Source organism: Bos javanicus, chromosome 6 (assembly GCF_032452875.1).
Source record: "Bos javanicus breed banteng chromosome 6, ARS-OSU_banteng_1.0, whole genome shotgun sequence".
In the NCBI taxonomy this organism is placed as follows: domain Eukaryota; kingdom Metazoa; phylum Chordata; class Mammalia; order Artiodactyla; family Bovidae; genus Bos; species Bos javanicus.
In genome coordinates, this window is record NC_083873.1 from 77,540,333 (window position 1) to 77,564,006 (window position 23,674).

General features: G+C 33.6%; 1 protein-coding gene across 16 annotated transcripts in view; it reads left to right on the forward strand.

Annotated features, from left to right (window-relative positions):
• ADGRL3 (adhesion G protein-coupled receptor L3) overlaps window positions 1-23,674 on the forward strand; it is a 959,208-nt gene that overhangs the window by 534,945 nt on the left and 400,589 nt on the right. For all 16 annotated transcript variants that reach the window (XM_061420294.1, XM_061420290.1, XM_061420278.1 and 13 more), the window contains one exon: window positions 21,624-21,733. In XM_061420294.1, the coding sequence (XP_061276278.1) occupies window positions 21,624-21,733 (110 nt within the window). The remainder of the gene's footprint in view (window positions 1-21,623; window positions 21,734-23,674) is intronic.

The following is a 23,674-nucleotide window of genomic DNA, read 5'->3' on the forward strand; positions in this document are numbered from 1 at the left end:
TTCATTCAGTTCAGTTCAGTTCTGTTGTTCAGTCAGAAAAGGAAAGATGTACCCATTTGAATGCAGAGTTCCAAAGAATAGCAAGGAGAGATAAGGAAAGCCTTCCTCAGTGATCAATGAAAAGAAATAGAGGAAAACAACAGAATGGAAAAGTTTAGACATCTCTTCAAGAAAATTAGAGATTAAGAGACGGGAATACCAGACCACCTGACCTGCCTCTTGAGAAACCTATATGCAGGTCAGGAAGCAACAGTTAGAACTGGACATGGAACTGCAGACTGGTTCCAAATGGGAAAGGAGTATGTCAAGGCTGTATATTGTTACCCTGCTTTTTTAACTCTTGAGAGTCCCTTGGACTGCAAGAAGATCCAACCAGTCCATTCTAAAGGAGATCAGTCCTGGGTGTCCTTTGGAAGGAATGATGCTAAAGCTCAAACTCCAGTACTTTGGCCACCTCATGCGAAGAGTTGACTCTGATGCTGGGAGGGATTGGGGGCAGGAGGAAAAGGGGACAACAGAGGATGAGATGGCTGGATGGCATCACCAATTAGATGGACGTGAGTTTGAGTGAACTCCGGGAGTCGGTAATCGACAGGGAGGCCTGGCATGCTGCAATTCATGGGGTCACAAAGAGTCAGATATGACTTGAATTTAATTCAAATAAAATACATGTGATGTTACCATAGCTTTAAATTTTGAATAAAAACATGTATTTCCTTTAAATGTATGAGATTCTATTTATATACGGAATACATTTTTCTAACTGTTATTAAAAAAAAATACCTTCTTCCTTGTTAATGTTAAAATTCAAGATCATTGGTTGACTTGGTCCCAGCTGTTTGGTTTTCTCCAGTGGCTTTTCATGTATTTTCTTAATCATGTTTTTAATGTTGAAGTAAAGCATTAAGTGTTCATTGTATTGCTGAAAGGATGCTTATTGTTTTAGTGAATCATATATTTCATCTTTCAGCAGACAGAGATACAAATTTCATGAATGTCCCTTAGTACTCTCTTTTGGTATGACAACTTATATGTATTATTGCTTAAATCAACATCTTAAAAATCTTTAAAAGATTAGTATGAATCTGTAGTTCAGTTTTTTCTCTATGAAATTAAAGTTATATATGATCATTTGTTGAGTGAAATAACTTGCATTGCATATACATAAATTGGTTGAAACATATAAAAAGTGTTTCTTGTTAAACTTTTTTTTTTTCATTTACTGATGCATGTAGTGAACTCAAGTCCTTGACGATAGGAATAAATATTTATTGGAACCCATATCCCTTAATTTTGAAATATAAATTTTAAAACTGCATGTTATAAATGACTATATAAATGAGTTGTTTTGTCCCTAGGTAAAATTGAGTTCAGAAATAGTTTCTTTTGTTTTTATCTCACTAGTTTGTAAATTTTGGCAAGTTGAGATGCAGTAGTTATATCCTACACCTCTAGAGTGGGTCTCCATTGATGGGGACAAAAAAAGCCAATGTATAATATAGAAAAAGCAATGAATTTCCTAACTTTTTCTGCCTCCTCACCCAGGTTATACTTGTTAGTTGACTCCTTGTTCATGTCCACTTAGATATTTCAGATTCACTTAGCCATTGCTGCTACCTAACTTTTATCCCCTGCTATTTCTCTCTTTGCTGAACTTCCACTGATTTTCTCTGTTGATGTGCTAGTAATGGCAGTCTCCCAGTACTCTTCTCCCCTTGTAAAAGCTGCAAACACATCCTTCAGTTTGCATACATTCACCAAATGTTGATCCTTTTGATATATTTTTAAAAGTCTATTTACTTATCAGGTGAATTTAAATTCTTGAAATATGGTAAGCAGTAAAAAGCATAATTTTTTTTCACCTTTGCTTCTGTCCACTCTTATACTTTCCTTCAAGCTTCTCCATTTTCTTTCCATCATTTTTATGTAACTTGCTTCCAGCTGAAAAGCCTCAATGGGAGTGCCTTTCCCTCATACTGAAGAAAGTATTGCTGTATAATTAGACCACAGGGAATGCTGCAGAAGGAAACAGCCACCTTCTTCCCTGTCTTTAGGGATTGCCTATCATCTCTGCAACGTGCTCAGACATTATAATCCTCAAGAGCAAATGCTACAGACATACATATATGCCTTATAAATGGTTATTTATAATTGCATATGTTCAAAAATATATTGCTAGCTGATAGTAACTTTAATCAATATCTGACAGTATGGGATTTTATTCACTTAGGTACTGTTCTCTCTGGAGACCCAATTCTTTAAAATCTGTTGTAAAAATTCTCATTTAACACCAAAGCCAAGAAACAAGATTGTGCTTTTAATTCAGTAGCTTACTATCTGCGCCAACCATTTCTAATGTTTGTTCTTCTAAGAAATGTGAATCTTTCTGACTAATTTTGAAAATGTTTCTTTCTTTGGAGAATGAACAAACAACAAAATCTGGTTATTTGAATGTGTATATAGCAATAGAAATTGTTAAACATTTAATATTATGTATTAGAAATCCAAAAGGTGTATACCCCAGATATTTCTGTTGACATATGAGATTTAGGTTTGTATCTTAATCTCTTTAAGGATAATGGTAAACACTGGAGAACAAGGGAGTCTGTTTGGAGTCTGTTTAACAGAGTGATACCTTACAGCAGAATATAGCAGAGAAACAGCGCTTGCTGAGGGACATTGGAGGTTTACCATCAGCTATTTAGAGTTCCTGTTGTATACAGGGGCTTCTCTGGTGGCTCAGATGGTAAAGAATCTGCCTGCAATGCAGAAGACCTGAGTTCGATGCCTGGTTGGGAAGATCAATCCCCTGGAGAAAGGAATGGCTACCCACTCCTGTATTCTGGCCTGGAGAATTCCATGGACAGAGGGGCCTGGCAGGCTACCATTCATGGGGTCACGAAATACACATCAACACAGAACCAGTGCTTCATGTATCATGTTCCTAATGTAGATCTACTATAAATTATGCCCCTTCTTGTGTTCTCTGCCTTCTTTTTAATTTTTTAAATAATTGGAGGATAATTGCTTTATAATGTTGTATTGTTTCTGCCATACAGCAACATGAATGAGTCAAAAGTATAGATATATCCCCTCCTCCTATTCTCTGCCTTCTTGTGTTGTTCCACCACCAGACATTTAATTTCCAAAGCTAGAGTCTTCAACCTTGCTTCCTCCCTCCTTTTAAGTCTTGACATTTCAAGCAATTATCAAGACTTTGCAGTTTTGCCACCTTAAATATATTTTGAATCCACCTATTTCTCCATCTCTGTTATACAATCCCCACGCCTATAGGCCTGTACTTCACAGATTCATTTTCTATAGAAATGTCAGATTAACCTATAACAAAAGTAATGAGAGTTTATTATTGGATGGACAAAAAAGTTCATTTGGGTTTTCCCATATGATGTTATGGAAATCCTGAACAAACTTTTTTGCCAACCCAATACTTCCTTGCTTATAACACATTCTAGGATCTCACTTAACCAAATAGACTGACTCCAGACTCCTTTAATAACTAACTGGATAATGTGTACACAAATAACAATTTTTCAAAGCCTTGCTTTTCTCATATGCACATGTATACAATCGTATTAAGGTCATTATGAAGATTGTTACAAGATAACCCACATAGAGCACTTTGCACAGTGTTGAACTCGGAGGAAGCGATAGATTCATGTTAGCTACTCTCTTTATTAACATGTTATACAAAATCTCTGTGTTTGAGCCTCTGTTTGCCTCTCTGACCTCTTCTGTTGTCAGACTGTGTCTTCTACTCCAAGGGCACAAAGTGGCTTCTAGATCTGTATGTAGTTTCAATTTTCTTTCTCTTGTCATCTGTCTGAAATGCCTGCTCTTTTCTTCTAGTAATTTCACCAAGGTGACTATTATTCATCTCTTAACACTCAATTCTGATGTCATATCCAGGAAAGCTGCCCTGATATCCACTGTTCTGTCCCATTAGATATCTGTATTTCTTAGGGCTGCCAAAATAAAGTACCACAAACTAGGTGGCTTAAAACAATGAAAATTCTGTCACTGTTCTGAAAGTCAGATGTGCTAAATGTCATGGGTTTGAGGTCCTAGATAGAATCCTTCCTTGCCTTCCTAGCTTCTGGTGGTAGCCATCAAACTTGGTACTCCTTGGTTTGCAGCCTCATCACTCTAATCTGTGCCTCAGTTATAGAATGATGTTCTTTCTACCTGTGTGTCCAAATTTCCCTATACTGTGATATTGGATTAAAGGCCTACCCTACTCCAGGCTGACCTAATTTTTCCTAGTTGCATCTGCAACAAGTCTAAGTCCAAATTAGGCCCTATTCTTAGGTACTTGGGGATTAGCACTTAAACACATTTTTTGAAAGACAATTCCACCAACAATAGTGACTCTCATGTGTACTTTCATATCACCTGTCATACAACTGTTTTTGCATTTAACTCATCATGTGTTAATAACCTGTTCATGTATCTCCTCTAATAGATTTCCTCTAGAGCATGCACCAAGTCTAATCTCTTTGTCTTCCTAGCACAGGACACATGATAAGCTTTTAATACATGTCAATTAAGTAAGCATATTATTGTTCACTATTTAAAAATAGGTTTTGTGATACAAAAGATTACAAGAATTGATAATGTCACATAATACCTAATAATCTGATTTTTTACTTTCTCATTACTACAAAGAGAAAGAATATAGAAATACCTTGAATCAGAAACAAAGAGAATATACTTCTTTCCCCTGGGTCCTCATTGTTAGTGTAGCTTTGGGGAAAATATCTAATTACTTCATGTTTATCTATAAAATATAAATGAAAGAAATTATAACTTACTGATTCATTTTCAGGCATCATACGCTTTTCCTTCCAGAACTGTCAGAGACTTAATTTAATCAGAAAGTAGAGTCTACTTATAAAGGGACTGATGTGTCATGTTTAGTTTTCAATCTGAAGGAAATGAAGGACCATGAAAGTCAAGTAAGGATTATGAGAAAAGCTGAGATAAAGCAGCAGTAGTGAATCTGGTTAAGAAGGGATACTGGAGATGGGGTTGAACACAGAGGTATGGGGCTGATTAAATGTTGGGAAGGACGAGAAAGAGGTTTAGGAAGCAGTGTTGAATGAATTTTTGAACTTGTTATCAAATGGGAGATATCATGATATGGATGTGTGAGTGTGCTCAGTCATTTCTGAACTCTTGTGCCTCCATGGACTATAGCCCACCAGACTCCTTCGTCCATGGAATTGTCTCCTTTGTCCAAAAATACTGGAGTGTGTTGCCATTTCTTATGCATATGTTAGTCTCTTCCAGTTCCAGTTCAGTCACTCAGTCGTATCCGACTCTTTGTGACCCCATGAATAGCAGCACGCCAGGCCTCCCTGTCCATCACCAACTCCCGGAGTTCACTCCAACTCACGTCCATCCAGTCGATGATGCCATCCAGCCATCTCATCCTCTGTCGTCTCCTTCTCCTCCTGCCCCCAATCCACCGCAGCATCAGGGTCTTTTCCAATGAGTCAACTCTTCACATGAGGTGGCCAAAGTACTGGAGTTTCAGCTTTAGCATCAGTCCTTCCAATGAACACCCAGGACTGCTCTCCTTTAGGATGGACTGGTTGGATCTCCTTGCAGTCCAAAGGACTCTCAAGAGTTTTCTCCAACACCATAGTTCAAAAGCATCAATTCTTCGGTGCTCAGCTTTCTTCACAGTCCAACTCTCTCATCCATACATGACTACTGGGAAAACCATAGCCTTGACTAGATGGACCTTTGTTGGCAAAGTAATGTCTCTGCTTTTTAATATGCTACCTAGGTTAATCACTTAGTCATGTCCAAATCTTTGTGATCCATGGACTGTAGCCTTCTAGACTCCTCTGTTCATGGGATTCTTCAGGCAAAAATACTGGAGTGGGATGCCATTCCCTTCTCCAGGGAATCTTACTAACCCAGGGATCAAACCCAGGTCTCCTGCTTCACAGGCAGATTCTTCATCATCTGAAGGGAAGCCATTTCCTACACTGAAATCTAAAATTTTAGAATTCGGTAGAATGATATTTTTGAAAATATAAGAGGTTTTACGTGCCTTTCTCTGTAAATGTGTACCTCAGTGAGACCTCTACTGAAGTTATTATACCCTGTAATTATAAAATATTTACATTTTCTTCACTATTCTCCATTTCATGCCTTTCATATAAGGAGGACCTGTAACAGTTGTTTTACACATGAGTGGAATAAAACTCAGGATAAATGGTTTGCTTGCATAATTGTTACTTTGAAAATGGTCTTTTAATTTAAATTTTTTTCTTAAAGCTTATATGTAATTTTAGTCTTTCTTTCTCCAACTTCATCTACATGTATTAGTTCCTTTTTCAACTAATAATCAACAACTGTTTCTTAATCATTTTCTGTTTTCATGGATTATTCTATAACTGTTGAAAATATTGTGTATTTTTGGAGATGGGTAGGGTCTTCAAATGCAGCACAATTCTCCAAACCCAAACTAAATAGCTTCCTAATTTTGTCCCCATTAATCAAGAGTATTTTAATTAATCTGTCATGAAGAAGATCTAATAGCACAGTGATATAAAGGTCACAATATATTAATAACTTTTATTGACAGAAGAGAATTGAATTGAAGTGCACAGTGGCTTCTTAGTTGAAGAAGCTTAGTGTCTTCTTTCTTCTGAGTAACTTTCTGCATTGAGCCAGCTTTTTAAAAATGAAATTGTGAGGTTTCAACATATAGTGCTTTGCTTGGTTGTCAGTGGATTTGTTTCATTTTACTTGGAATTCCAAAGTGAAGACTTTGTAGAATTCATTCATTTTGTTTTATATTTTCAATAATTTCTTACATTTTTAATATTAATTATCATATATCTTTGATTCAGGAATCCAGCATTTATGAGTACCTACACCATCCTGTGTTATATATTGCATTATCCTATGTAGTATTGTTTTTGAGTCTTTAAATAATCACAGATTATAATTAGAAATATGTAGAAAGTGAGACCCTGAGAGACTACATATTTTGTCTTGTTTTTCACCATAGTATAGGTTCAAAGATAGGCTTCTGAGCTTACTTCTAGGATATTTTCTATATTGCTAATGGTATCTAAACTCTTGGCTGTGGACTTTTTAAGTACCTTAAAATTATTCCACATTTCAAGCATTCTCCATAACCTGAAATCTTCCTTTGTGCATTTTGCATATTTTCAAGTGTGTATAAGATTATTTGACTGATTTAATATAAATACATTTAAAAACAGTAAAAATAAAATGATCAATTCCCATGGTAGGTTTTTTAATCAAAAAACAATGAAACCAAAACTACTATTCTATAGTAGCACAGAATTTTTCTTAAAAAGGAAGTCTATATCCTTGAAGAAAATTAGAAACCATTGGCTTACATCAGAACATTCTCTTGGTTAACTGCTGTATTTGAATAATAAGAAGTCTAGTACATGGTAGGCACAAAGTAGGTATCCATAAAGAACTGTTTTTATTGTATGTTTAATAGTTCTAAATATATTTATAAATGTCTTTCTCTAAAAGGAAGCAATTCTTAAAGAGTAGTATAACAAATGTTTAATTATATTTATATTTACTGATTTTTTGTCTCTCAAGTTTAAGACATAAGGTAATAATTGTATGTTTCATTATAAATATTTTAGAATTGTGCCTTATGCGTTATATTACATATTTTATTTCTATTTCATATATGTGATTTCAAATTAATAAAGGATGTTAATAAAGCATGTATTTCATCTTTTTGGGTTCATTAATACAAAGTCCTTTCACTTAAACTTAAAAATGTTTAGATTATTTGTTAAATATCTATCTATCTGTATCTATCTATCTGTCTATGATCCTAAATGCAAAAAGAAGCACCAAGTGCCAGTCATTGAAAATGGCAATCTGGAAACCAAGAAAATAAATAAATTGTGTTTACCTTTTGCTTACTATCTTTAAAGGAAAGCTATTTTACCAGATTTTTTTCTTCCTTTTTGCTTTTACTGCAAAGCTTAAATTATTGGTGGCTTTCCCAACCATGCATAAATTCTGAATCATATATCTCAGATAATCACTGTGTTGGATTGAGTAGTATAGTCCACTTGAATATATTTCTCTCATATATGGAATAAAGACCACAACTTTCAAAAGGCAAATGTGATGAAAAGTCCCTGAACACAATGAATGCATTTGAAGTTGTCAGAAATTTTCATCATAGTCATTCTAAGATGAATCAACCAACATTGTTATCATCTTAAGTTCCTTCAAAACTGTTGCAGAGATTATCCAGCTATGAATGATATGTATAAGCTTTCCAGACATGTGGCAAGATAGGTTTTCATTATGCCAGAGTTCCTAGGTGACCTACACCTGTACATTATCTCTAGAAAGGCTATTTCTCCCCTCAATACTAAAAATAAATGTAATGTTTTACAGGGAGAGAGATGTACAATAAATATAGGAGAAACTTTGTTTTATAGAAAAAAAAACTTAAGAAATTAAAAGACGCTTGCTCCTTGGAAGAAAAGCTATGACCAACCTAGACAGCATATTAAAAAGCAGAGACATTACTTTGCCAACAAAAGTCCATCTAGTCAAAGCTATGGTTTTTCCAGTAATCATGTATGAATGTGGGAATTGGACTATAAAGAAAGCTGAGCGCTGAAGAATTGATGCTTTTGAACTGTGATGTTGGAGAAGACTCTTAAGAGTCCTTTGGACTACAGGGAGATCCAACCAGTCAATCCTAAAAGAAATCAGTCCTGAATATTCACTGGAAGGACTAATGCTGAAGCTGAAACTCCAATACTTTGGCCACCTTATGCAAAGAACTGACTCATTTGAAAAGAGCCTGATGCTGGGAAAGATTGAAGGCAGGAGGAGAGGGGACAACAGAGGATGAGATGCTTGGATGGCATCACCGATTCAATGGACAAGAGTTTGAGTAAACTCTGGGAATTGGTGATGGACAGGGAGACCTGGTGTGCTGTAGTCTGTGGGTTCGCAAAGAATCGGACACAACTGAGTGACTGAATTGAAACTGAACTTAAGAAAGCTGTACTGTATAGATGACATTACATAAAATTTTTGGAGTTAAAATTTGTCAGAATATGAAGTAGTATGGATAATCTTAAAAATTTTCATTTTATATGAATTTTATGTACACTTTGAAGCATAAATATTCACTTTGAAATATTCACATGAAACAGTAAATTTTCACTTTGTTTTAAAAAGCATAATATCTATTAAGAAATTGAGAACTCACACTTATTCCATATCTCATTGATAATCACTGTTGCTGCAGATCCTTTCTAGATATTCCCTAAATTTATGCATATATTCAACTATACACATGTTTAATGTTTTTATTTAAAATGTAAATCTGGAGGTTTTGCTTTCTTTTCAGATTAGTAAAGGAAGAGTTGCTTCACCATTAAATACTGTCTAGCACCCCACAATAGGCATGCATTTTAATATATTTAACCAGACTGTGTACCTTAGAATGCATAAACTATATACATGCTTTCAAAATAAACTGTTGTGTTTTAAATTTGAATAAAGACTTATTTTTATGTCCTAGTATTTTTGATAGCTGTGCTGAAGACTTTATAATATTTTAAATATGAGATGCTTTTCACTAAAGAAGGAATCTTGAGAGAATGGTATATCTATACATTTGCTTGTGACAAACCCATCCTCACTAGCAACCACAATTTATTCCCTCTTCTGTAAGTGGCTAGTGCATCAAAGGAGACTGCTTGCCTCTCTAGCCCTCTGATGAAGAGCCATCACTGGGTAAAACCAGTCATGTGGATTCCCCTTGTTTTAGGCACAGGACTTTTTTTTTTAATTTGGGCCATTGTTCTTTTTTTAATATAAATTTATTTATTTTAATTGGAGGTTAATTACTTTACAATATTGTATTGGTTTTGCCATACATCAATATGAATCCGCCACGGGTGTACACATGCTCCCCATCCTGAACCCTCCTCCGTCCTCCCTCCCCGTAAGGGCTGCCTATGGAGTGGCTTTTGGTGTAGAATATCCTTACTCTTAAAATGAGACACAAGGTAGGAACTTTACTTTTTTGGATTTAACTTATTCATGTAAGAACTACAAATACAGTGTCCATTTTAAGACTATAGGACATAAATCCAATAAAATTTCACAGAATCCAAGTCGTAGCCATGATGCTAAATGTTCAGTGTTAAATCTCTGAATTAATGAACTTGAATCAATTCATCTTCCAAATTTAATACATGAGGTGATACAACCCTTATTTTTAAGCTACTTTAATTTTCATTTGCTTTTTTTTTTAGCAGCCTAAAGTAGAAATGCCCTTGCATTTATCTTGTACTTACTGCTTCCCGGAAATACCTTAATTCACAGCAGGTAGGATGTACACTATAGAATGTATTGTGTAGTGTACATGAATTAGGTCATGACTGGACCTAATTCAAAAGAGCCAGCCCAAACAGGACAGGTACCAGAAAGGAGAGATGAAGCATCTTAGAGGAGATGGACCTGTGAGATTTAGTGGTCTTCAGAAAGTGGCATGTGTGGACTTTCTTTCACAGTTTATTATGCTGTACCATGTATATTATACTTACAAACCATAAAGATGGCTAAACTTATTTTTTTGTAATATAAATCTTACTCTTATACTCTTCAAAAAGTCTATGTATGAAGACAGTTAGACATGAACGTTTATTTCTGCTATATAGTCTCCTTTGGAAGTCTTCTTATGTATCCTAATATAGGCATGTGCACACATACAAAGTTATTCATTTGCTTTTATTTGGCACTTCACTGAAAGCAAATGTGAAGAAATCAAAGACATCTTTCTGAGCTCATGTCGTTCCTTTCATAGGCTTTCATGTTAAGTGATTTCAGGAGCCAACATTAGTAAAATACCATTTCTTTGCAATTTTCTTTCTCTGGATTTGATTTTATTCCTTTTTATTTTTATCACATATAAATAGTTTGATCTGAAAATATTACACATTGAGAAGACAAAAGACTAAACTGAATTCGTATGATGTCTCTAGTCTTAGTCCTGTCATGGCAGCTAGGACGTTCTTGTAGCTTGGGGAAGAGAAGAATGCTTTGCAGCACTCACAGGAAGTGTAATCAATTATGTCTGTTTTTAACTTAAAAAAAGAAAATCTGTCTGCGAAGTGAACATTGTCTTCAATAAGAAAAATACATACATGCAAATATTGTTCCTCTTTTAGAAGAAAACAAGTTATACCTCCATTTACTATACTTTAAGATAATGTATTCAGACACACACTGATTTATTTGGTTAACCAAACATGCAGCTTCAAAAATGTTCAGTTCTGATATGCAGCTGCAAGTAGATGGTTAATAAACTAATATAGAGGCAATTCCTATAATTCTATATATCCATTGTTGTAGCATTCAGCTAGTACTAGAAGATTACAGCTTAGAAATCACTGGCACATAACTCCGAACTGAAATGCTTTTCCAAGCAATGCTTCTGAGCATATTAATTTTAAATGTACATTTCCATTTATTGTGAATGCATGCTCTATGAGTTGTATTCATGTCTGACATAGCTAATCATTTTGTTTTTGGAATGGGCTCCATAAGTATTCTGTGGATGGTGACTGATGATTATGATAATTTGTTCTATCAAATATTACCCAGAGATGTGTGCAATATTTGGCAGTTGGACTTCCTTGCAAGATTTTCAAACATATTTTTGTATTTTCAGAATATTACTAATATTACTAAGGCAATTTGAAAAAAAATTCCCAGTAATAAAACCCGTAAGGTTCATAAACTTGTTCATACTATAGTAAGACAATCTGAAATTTTTTCTTTTTTTAAATTGCCACAGAAATAGTTTAGAGCACAGGCAAATAGTATCTTTTTAGTGCAGTAGAAAATTAGTATATTAAATTGAATTTTGTCAAACTAAAACTGCTTACTTAAGTTGTAAACATGAAATAGTCACTTTTTTATTTATTTGTGTAAACATATAATAACACAGATACATGAATTAATACATCAGTTGGGTCTCATTAATAATTTCTTAATGTTTGATATTTCACATTTTATGAAGTTTTATTTGTGATATTTTATACTTTATGAAATAAAATTTGAAACAATGACCTAGTTTCTGTAAAATGCTTTAATAATTGCCTTTGTTGGTCAGGCAAACCTAGCTCATTTGCTCACATCTATTGCAATAAGCTTTATCCACTGAAAATCCCATTGTGATCCAAAAAAAACCAAGCATAACATGATGTCTTTTAGCCAAGCTGTAATCAAAACATTTGCTTGCACTGAAACATATATGTAAGTATAGGCCTATACATCATTTTAATAAATAAAACTGTATATCATGGAAATGTTAAACATCTTAGCTCTACTAAACATGCTCTACTATAATAACATGCATCTTCCTGGGTAAGAGTTCTATAAAGTGCCTGCCACAGGAAGCAATTTCAGTGAGTCTTTTTGCTTAAGTGCTTATGGTAGGCTGTATAATACCTCTTCAATGGTCTTGACATCTTCATTCCCATAGCCTGTGAATTTTACTTTATATGGATAAAAGATTTTTATGTATGCAACAATATTAAGACTTTTGAGGTGGAGGCATCATCCAGGTTTATGGAGATGGGCCTTAAATATGATCACAGTGTCCTTATAGAGGGAAGCAAGAAGGTCAAAGAAGGAAGAAGGTAGCGCTGGTCAGAATCAGGGTGAAAGAGGTGATGTGGTGTGGGGCTACAAGCCAGAGGAATGAGGGAAAGCCTCTAGAAACTGGAAAAAAAAAAGGCAAGAGAACAGATTCTTCTCAGACCCTTTGTGGAACCAACTCTGCCAACACCTTTGTCTTAGTCGTAGAAGACTATTTTGGACTTCTACCGCCAGACCTGTTTTGTGGTAATTCGTTCCAGAAGCAACAAGAAAATGAACACAGTATCCTAGTTTCTGTGGTCCTCCTTACTCCTCATTTTGGTCATGTTTTTACTTGCTTGTGTCATATCACCTTTGTAATGTAAAGAGTATGAAATAAAATATAAAAATACAAAATATGAATGACTTGGGGTTAAAGAATTACCTTGTGAATCATAGAACTTGATTTAAATTCATTGTTACAGTGTCTTCTGTAAAACATTACAGTACTTTTAGTTTATGGTTTAGAATCAATGTTTCAAAAATATAAACAGCAAATAAGAACCTTGTCACTTTTGTTGCTTTTTAAATTGTCACTTAAAGTGTATGTGAACAACTTTGGCAGATTCCTTTGTTAATTTTAGGTGTAAAGCTAAACTATAAGAATTAGAGAATTTTTAAAAATATTGATTTATAAAAAAAAAATATTGATTTATTTTTCTCTGACCATTTAGTTATTATACTAATTGAAACCTGCATGATTCCTTTATGATACATATATTCATATTCTACCAAAACGTAGTTGCCTTATTCTTCCTAAGCAAGTCCAAACTGAATGATGTATTTGTAGGCCTCTGAGCAACGGACAGTGACACATAGGGAAAGTACTGTCTTAAGGAAAAGATAATTGTTCTGATTATGGACATTGAGTAAAATGTTATTGATATTCATTGATGAATTCATTTTTTGTATATCACTACAGTCCATCATGAGAATTAAAAATTGCTAGTAACCCTGATTGGTTGTTGTTCAGTCAGCAAGTTGTGTCTGATTCTGCAACTCTGTGGACTATACCATGCCAGGCTCCTCTGTCCGTGAAATTTCCCAGGCAAGAATACTGGTTTGGGTTGCCATTTCCTTCTTTGAGGGATCTTCCCAGATCAGAGATCAAACCCATGTCTTCTGCATTGATAGGCAGATTCTTTATCACTGAGCCAGCAGGGAAATCCTGATTACCTAAAACTTTTTCAGATTTTTAACACTAATGTAGCATGAGGATAGTACCTTGCTTTTTGTATAAATTAAATGTGCTTAGTCATTCTGTCATTTTAGAATCTTTGCAACCCCATGGACTGTAGCCCACCATGCTCCTCTCTCCATGGACTTTTTTTAGGCAAGAATACTGGAATGGGTTGCCATTTTCTACTCCAGGGCATCTTCCCAACCCAGGAATTGAACCTACGTCTCTTGAATAGATCTAAAACATTTTTCTCTTAGAACAGAATTCCTTACTCATATATGGCTCAGATATTGATATGCCATATTTTAGATACTGTATTACTTGGGTATACTCAGTGTATGTGTTTCTCATCAGTCATGTGATAAATACTAACATAAATTCATATGACTAATTTTGCTAACAAAAGATACAAAGTACCTATATTTTTACATGGTCATATCTTGTAATTCCAATGATTTTAAATGGAATTTATATATTTGCATGACTAAAGAATTAAGTTTCTGAACATTTGTTGGATTAGATTTTTTGTACACACTAATTTAAGAGCATAATAAAAATATGTAATCGGATTTATTAATGGATAACCCTATGGATCACAGTCCTAGTGTATAAATACAATAATACTTTATTTAAATTTTTTAGTTTTACTATAGTAGAATACTAGAGCCATGGAACCAACCAATATAATCCTTATATGTCTAGTATGTAAGAATGTTTTGAAATACAGTTATGTTTAGTATTCATTTTATATTCTTCATCTATAAATACTTGTAACTAAATGGCAGCTAATGGGATGCTAATTTTTATCTAGATATGGAAGTTAAAACAAATATCACTGTATTAAATTCAGCAGAAAAGAGGCCGATTATTTTCTATATAATTAGAACTTACAGAATAGATAATATGTGCATAAACCTAGCAATTTCAATTTTATTATTTTCTGCAATATATTATGGTGAAATTTTGCCCAATATTACTTTTTCATTATCATACTTAACTAATTTTTTCTTATACTGCTATGAATAATATTAGAATGAATAAGTTAGCAACAAATGATTCTGTGTCTAATTTATAATCCTGTAATTATGTATATCTTCCCTGACAGTCATCATAAGACATCTAAGTTAAGCAATATTACCTTAAAATTAGTACTTATTAATTTGCTTTAAAATTAGTACTAATGACCAATCCTACTGAACATATTATGTAATATTTTAAATAAAATTTTATCAATAGGAGGCAACTGTGCTTAGTTTGAATCCTTGTATATGGATTGAATTAAAATGGCCTGTTTTTTTCTTTTTTTCTTTTTTTATGTTTTATATATAAGTAAATCTTATCATATGTATATATAAGTGTATATATATATATAAGTATATATATATATGTAAGTCTTATCACTCCTTCTAACTTGTGTTCAGCAATTCATCTTCCTGATTGCTTCATTCCAACTTGAATTGAGAAGACCTTGTTTTGTCATGTTAATTTAAATTCATAACATCCTTTGAATGCCTGGTTCACACCACATCTGAATGAAAATTGGGCCAGTTAGATATTTCACAGCAAGTCTACCTCATCAGATCATCATCAGTTCAGTTCAGTCACTCAGTCGTATCTGACTCTTTGCAACACCATGAATCGCAGCACGCCAGGCCTCCCTGTCCATCACCAGCTGCCAGAGTCTATCCAAACCCATGTCCATTGAGTCGGTGATGCCATCCAACCATCTCATCCTCTGTTGTCCCCTTCTTCTCTTGCCCTCCATCTTTCAGAGCCTCAGGGTCTTTTCAAATGAGTCAATTCTTCGCATCAGGTGGCCAAAGTATTAGAGTTTCAGCTTCAACATCAATCCTTCCAATGAACAACCAGGACTGATCTCCTTTAGAATGAATTGGTTGGATCTCCTTACAGTGCAAGGGACTCTCAAGAGTTGTCTCCAACACCACAGTTCAAAAGCATCAATTCTTCAGTGCTCAGCTTTCTTTATAGTCCAACTCTCACATCCATACATGACCAGTGGAAAAACCATAGCCTTGACTAGATGGACCTTTGTTGAGAAAGTAATGGCTCTGCTTTTGAATATGCTGTCTACATTGGTCATAACTTTCCTTCCAAGGAGTAAGTGTCTTTTAATGTCATGGCTGCAATCACCATCTGCAGTGATTTTGGAGCCCAGAAAAATAAAGTCAGCCACTGTTTCCACTGTTTCCCCATCTATTTCCCATGAAGTGATGGGACCGGATGCCATGATCTTAGTTTTCTGAATTTTGAGCTTTAAGCCAACTTTTTCACTCTCCTCTTTCACTTTCATCAAGAGGCTCTTTAGTTCTTCACTTTCTGCCATAAGGGTGGTGTCATCTGCATATCTGAGGTTATTGATATTTCTCCTGGCAATCTTGATTCCAGCTAGTGCTTCCTCCAGCCCAGCGTTTCTCGTGATGTAGCCTGCATATAAGTTAATTAAGCAGGGTGACAATATACAGCCTTGATGTACTCCTTTTCCTACTTGAAACCAGTCTGTTGTCCCATGTCCAGTTCTAACTGTTGCTTCATGACCTGCATACAGGTTTCTCAGGAGCCAGATCATTATAGTACTCCCAAAAACCTATAAGAGTGACTTAAATTAGTTTCCCAGAGTGCCATGAAATATATGACACACTCATTCAAGACAAAGGAATCATGGTTTTCAGGTCACCATTCTGGAATCCAGTGCCTATTGTTTAATTAGGAGAGTCTGAAAAGTTATTTCACATCACCACACCTATTCCCTCCACGGTGAAATTGGGACTAGTAATATTCATCTCAAAAAGAAGTCGCAAGTAAGAAATGCATGAATGTGCTTGATTAGTTTAAAGAGTTACTGTAAATCTGAAGCTTTTTGTATCCTGGCACATGTAATTTGCATATAAATAATTTATTTGGCTCAGCTGTAAGGAATCCACCTGCCAATGAAAGAGACACAGGTTCAACCCCAGGGTCAAGAAGACCCCTTAGAGAAGGAAATGGCAACCTACTCCTGTAATCTTGCCTGGGAAATCCCATGAACAGAGGAGCCTTGCAGGCTGCAGTCCATGGGGTTGCAAAAGAGTCAGAAATGACTTAGCAACTAAACAACAATGGCTATTTATTTGGCCTACTGTAAAAAGAAACGTAAATCTGCTTTTTTCCTATTTCTACTCTCAATCCAGAGAATTTATGTGCTTTTCTGTGTGTCAGCTTTTTCTGTGTTGTAGGTTTATCTCAAAGACTCAGTCTATCTAGAATAAAGTGTGACCAACCCATGCCAAAACAAATGACTAATGATAATAATGAGGATAGCAACAGTAATTAATAGTATATCTTGTGCATTTGTATGATACTTTACAGAGTTTTAATACAGTTTTATAAACACATTAACTTTATGAGGTAGTAAAATAATTTAGCCTCCATGTTATATTGAAGCTACATGTGTTATACTGAAACTACATGATATTTCTTTGAGAGTTCTACCTGGTATTTGTTATTGTCACCTGCTTTTTAATTCAAATGCTTTATTTGAAAATTGTCTATTGTTGATAGGAAAATTTTATTGTATAACATTTCTGATAAAAAATGTTGAAATTTTTATCAAATATTGAAGCCTTAATGCCATTATATGATAATGGCATTTTTTCCTGTGAATATTAGTAGATTTGATTGCATTTGACTATATTATTATACTCTTTTCTCATCCTTTATTGTGAGTTTTAAGAATATCTTTGACATCAGAGATACTGAAAATAATTTTTTAATGTGTACTTGAATTAAAATGAAATTAAAGAAAAAACTGAATGTAAAACACATGAGAACATTCAATTATTTTATTTTACTTTTATCGTAAAAAGTAGAATAAATTTAGTTTTGACAACTTTGATATAATTGTAAAAGTTTTCTTACTGGAATATATTGATCAATAATCTTTAATACAATATTAATTTAATTTTAACTCACAATGACTGAAATCATAAAAGAGAAATAAGAGGATAGACTTTTAAGCTGCAGCTTTTGAAATGTAGATAGTTTTTAAACAATCCGTAATATATCTAATACAGAAATAATATTCTAGAGGTTGTCTACCTTTTGATTTCTAAAGATCTTAATTTATGAAAAGCATTTGATACAGGAATAGAATATAACCTATTGAAAATACTGTAAAGCATTGTTTTCAATAGAACAATGATGACAATAACTGCAATATATTATTTATGTAGCATGTTTTGGTTTATATACCTTTTCAAACACATGTCTCATCATTTAGAAGGCTTTCTTAATTCTTCTTTAGTTACCATTAAAAAGATATTTGGGACTCATGACAGCATCTAATGTTTGTAATAAATGTGGCTTGCTTCAGTTTTCCTACATATACATTAATAATTAGTATTTTTATAAATTAAATAGTATATGATATTCAGAATGGTCAGTTCACATGTTTAGATAGTAAGATGGGTGGATGTAAATAATATGCATAATATATTTTAATATCTGATCTATACAATTATAACCATGTGAAATTATTTTTGATTCAAGACAGTTTTCTTAGAAACAAACACTGTCATAATTGCAAATTTTAACCTTTATGCCCTACTCATAAATAACTAGTAATTTGGTTTGCTGGTATCAAACATTGATTGTTTAAACAATATAAATTTGAAATTGCCCACTTATATCTGAAAATTATAAAAATAGCACTGATTCAAAATTAATTTCATTACTATAAAGCTGTAGTAATTAGGAAACAGGTTGATAATAGGAAGTAAAACAATAGGCCAAGAAACAAAACATTATATTTATATACAGGGAGAGTGAAAAAGTTGGCTTAAAGCTCTACATTCAGAAAACGAAGATCATGGCTTCTGGTCCCATCACTTCATGGAAAATAGATGGGGAAACAGTGGAAACAGTGTCAGACGTTTATTTTTCTGGGCTCCAAAATCACTGCAGATGGTGATTGCAGCCATGAAATTAAAAGACACTTACTCCTTGGAAGGAAAGTTATGACCAACCTAGATAGCATATTCAAAAGCAGAGACATTACTTTTCCAACAAAGGTCCATCTAGTTGAGGCTGTGGTTTTTCCAGTGGTCGTGTATGGATGTGAGAGTTGGACTGTTAAGAAAGCTGAGCACCGAAGAATTGATGCTTTTGAACTGTGGTGTTGGAGAAGACCCTTGAGAGTCCCTTGGACTGCAAGGAGATCCAACCAGTCCATCCTGAAGGAGAGCAGTCCTGGGTGTTCATTGGAAGGACTGATGCTAAAGCTGAAACTCCAATACTTTGGCCACCTCATGTGAAGAGTTGACTCATTGGAAAAGACTCTGACGTTGGGAGGGATTGGGGGCAGGAGGAGAAGGGGACGACAGAGGATGAGATGGCTGGATGGCATCACCAACTCAATGGACATGAGTTTGAGTGAACTCCAGGAATTGGTGATGGACAGGGAGGCCTGGCGTGCTGCGATTCACGGGGCCTCAAAGAGTCGGACACGACTGAGCGACTGAACTGAACTGAATATAATATATATAATATTTATTTCAATCTTATAATTACTTGAGATTAACAATAGTATTTTATTTATAGAATATTTAAATATAATCTTGTTTTCATCATGTATATTTTCATTTTTCAGTATTTCTACTTTTAATTCATTCCTGATAATAGCTGATTTTTCTGTAACGATCTGGATATAACTGAGTTTATATAGCTGCTCACTGTATAAAATCCTGACACAGATTTAGGATTTTATCTTTTCAAGGTGTGATGTTAAAACTGTATTTCTTAACTGCAAAAAAAAAAAAAGTCATGTCTTTTAACTTAAGACAACTTTCTCAAAGGGTTTTTCTATGTAATAGGAAAGTACTGCTGATTTTAAAAAATGTTAATACACTAAAATATTTGCACCACCTATTTTCTGTGTATGTTGGTGACAGCCACATTTATGTTAATGTTATTATTAACATTATCAATTGTTTGATAATCATTCTTAGACCTAAATCTATGCAAGAGAATTTTATAGTATGCTGACCATCAGAATTAGCTGTTATTCTATACTGCCTGTTGAGTATGGAATATTGACCTTTATTACTTTTCATTTTCAATACAAAATATATTTTTAAGTTAAAGCATTCACTAATGAATCCATTTTAATTTAGGTAATAAATAAAATCCTCATTATGCCTGACAAATGGTAGCCTCAAGTAAACTCAAACCATTTTCACTATAAATCAAAATGAGTTCTGCCCTAAATACGCCTTATACAGCTAGTATCCTAGCAAGGATTCAGAGGTATAGGTCATACCAGGAAATGAAACATATCATTAAGAAAATAAAAAAAATAATAATAATTAAGGAAGAAATAAAGATACAGAGAGAGAGAAAATCTAGCTTGAGATATATTTCTGAGAAAAGTAAAATGAGAACATAAAGCAAATGACAGCGAGAATGTCTCATACTGTGTACTTAGCAATACTCTTTTGGGTAGGAGAAGCCATATATTTTTTTTCCCATAGGAATGTCTACTTATTGATAAATTATTGAGCTAAAAAGATTTTGAGTAAAATTTGCTATAACGAGGATGCTCTGAAATTGAGTGTCTTTTTCAGAGCCAAAATCATTTTCATTATATGTATATTTACCCATGAGTAAATCTAGGTAACCCAGATCTGTTTAAAAAGCCACAAAAGATGCCTAATTTGTTTTTCTATTTCATTAGTAATGTCTGATCTTTCTCTTTGGTGATTTTAAGTTATTTTAAATTATAAGATGCTGACATTTGTGAATAGCAGTCTGCAACATTAATGTCATTATTTGGCTGATCATGAGGAATATAAGAGTACGTTCTTAAAAATAGTCTTACTTATGGGATTATGTATTTTTACACTAATTTGTATAAATTAAATTCTTAGATATATTTTGATATTTAAATATTGACTTTTTACTGTTTATTTTTATTTTTTAGGTATAGCTAAGTGTTTCAAAAACATATGTTCACTGCCTATAAAAGTGATATGAAAATCAGTGAATTTATTTTACTACTGCCTAATAAAGTTCTGAGAGAAGGCAATGGCACCCCACTCCAGTACTTTTGCCTAGAAAATCCCATGGACGGAGGAGCCTGGTAGGCTGCAGTCCATGGGGTCGCAAAGAGTCGGACAGGACTGAGCGACTTCACTTTCACTTTCATGCATTGGAGAAGGAAATGGCAACCCACTCCAGTATTCTTGCCTGGAGAATCCCAGGGACGGGGGAGCCTGGTGGGTTGCCGTGTATGGGGTCACACAGAGTCGGACACGACTGAAGCGACTTAGCAGCAGCAGCAGCAGCAATAAAGTTCTGTGGTTCTATTTTCTTAATTATTATTTTTTATTTATATAATGAGAGTATTTTCCTACCAAATAGTCCTATCTTCACATTGACAATATCCTATGGGCCAGTTAATGTTGCTTAAGCTGTATTTTAACTTCTAACTCAATACTGTGCTGTGCTCATTCTAATATTCAATTAGTTACTATGAATAAACTGAATGAATTTTTTAGTGTCTAGCTTTTTAAAGTATACTATAGACATTACCTTAGTAAGCCTAAAACCCTGAATTACCCAAAACCTTGCTTAAATCTGTGTAATTAGAAAGTATTTATTAGATAAAATTTGTATTTATGTTTATAATTACTTAACTATATAGACACTTATTATTTTTCTTCTCCTTTGACTTTAGGTGCAATAACAGAACTCAATGTGCAGTGGTGGCAGGTCCTGATGTTTTTCCAGACCCTTGTCCAGGAACCTATAAATACCTTGAAGTGCAGTATGAATGTGTTCCTTACAGTATGTATATTCTTGTACTTCTTTTAAAAAAGGAAAGATATTAAGCATTGTTTTGCATGCATTGACAACATATTCTCTATAAAACATAAAAATAATCACATAAATTATATTAAAAACTGGATAATTTTAATTTTTCAAGGTCATACATTATCCTCACACTGGACTAATTCGATGTTGCCTGAATGATCTTGCAGCATTTAATTTTGACTATATTTTTCTATATATCGGTCAGTACTTATTCTAAAACTCTTCTTATTGCAAGAATATAAAATATTTAGGAAAAAGGATGAATGAATGATATGTCAGTACTATATCCCTGTAGTTCCAACAAACAGCAGTAAAAGTGAATAATATGCTTGTATATATAGTAGCATAGAAATTGATACATTTTCAATTTGATAGAAGCAATTAAATCTAAGCTTCCTCTGCTGCCAACATATTGAGAATTAAAAATATTCATCCAGAGGGAACAGACTGGATAGAAATTGCAAGAATTACATGAACTAAAGTACTCTTTAGAATGTATCTTTTGTACTCCCAAGAAGTTAGTCTTTACAACCCTTATGTCAGAAAAAATATATACCAACAACTTATTTTTTTTCCTTCAGGAATAATGAAAAATCAAACATTCAAAAATGGAACATTTTTGTTCCTTTTTTTAAAATTCAAAGGTAGAATCACCATCTCAAAAGAAAAATTTTTGATCTAACTAGTTAATTATTCATGGAATACCTTAGTGAAGATAACTTAGGAAATCCTATATTCTCATGCTAAATATGCAGCTCATCCTAGAGGCAGAAAACTCCTGGGATCAAAAACAAATTCCAGGTTCCAATATCCTTTGACATCTCAGAAGAAACGAACTGTCGGGGGATCAGCAAATATACTGTGCTTAGAGATATTTCTATGCTTCATTCATTTCTGTTTATTTAAAAAGTATGGCAAAACCAATACACTATTGTAAAGTAATTAGCCTCCAATTAAAATAAATAAATTTAAATTAAAAAGAAAATAAAATAAAAAGCAGTGTGTTGCTTATGAGCTGTAAGTGTGCATACTCTGATAATAGAGAGAAATTTGGCCAGCAAGAAATGAATTAAAATGTAAAAGTAATAGTGAAAGCAATCAGGAGAAAATACCATTGTTTGTTTATTTTAGATGTGATTGATTAGAAGTATATCTAGTGAAGTTTTATAGGCTAACTTTGTTATACAGAAGCATAAGTATATAGGTTTTATTGAAATCCCAGTTGAGGTTCCCCATCTTATATTGTTATCTCCAGGGACTGACCATTCTATAAAAATATAAAGCTAAATGACCATTTATTGTTCATCAGTGATATTTTAAAGAACTAAAATTTGTAGTCTATTTTAGAACTGTGACAATTATACTTGGATTGCATAATAATAATATCTATGTGAAAAATGTAGAATAGCTACTTCCAAAGGCATTTTTTTTTAAAGTATGAATTAAGGTGTTCTTCAGTTTTAAAGACAGTTTTAAGAAACTTACATTCATATTTTTGAAACATGAAAGCTGAAGAAGGCTTGTTGAATATTTGTTTTTTACACAATTTTTAAAAATTAAAGAATTTCACAGCTGTTTTTTCCATTTTATGTACTTTTTCCAAATTTCTTTCAGGATAAGTACTCCAAAATCCTGTGCCAAACTCATTCTGAAAAAATCATTTTCTTAATTCATTTTGATATAAATGAGAACTTGCTCCGACACATTTGTATAAAGGGATTGTGATTTATCAGATTTCCTCTCATAAATTTTTAGAGTTGGGCAATTTGATTCCTGAATATCCTGTATTTACATGTTTCTGATAATCCTAAAAATGTACTGATTACTTTAGAAGTATATCCATATTATATTAGAATATTTATCTGATTATTTCATTAAATAAGAATTATAAACACAGGTGCAACCACTATGCAG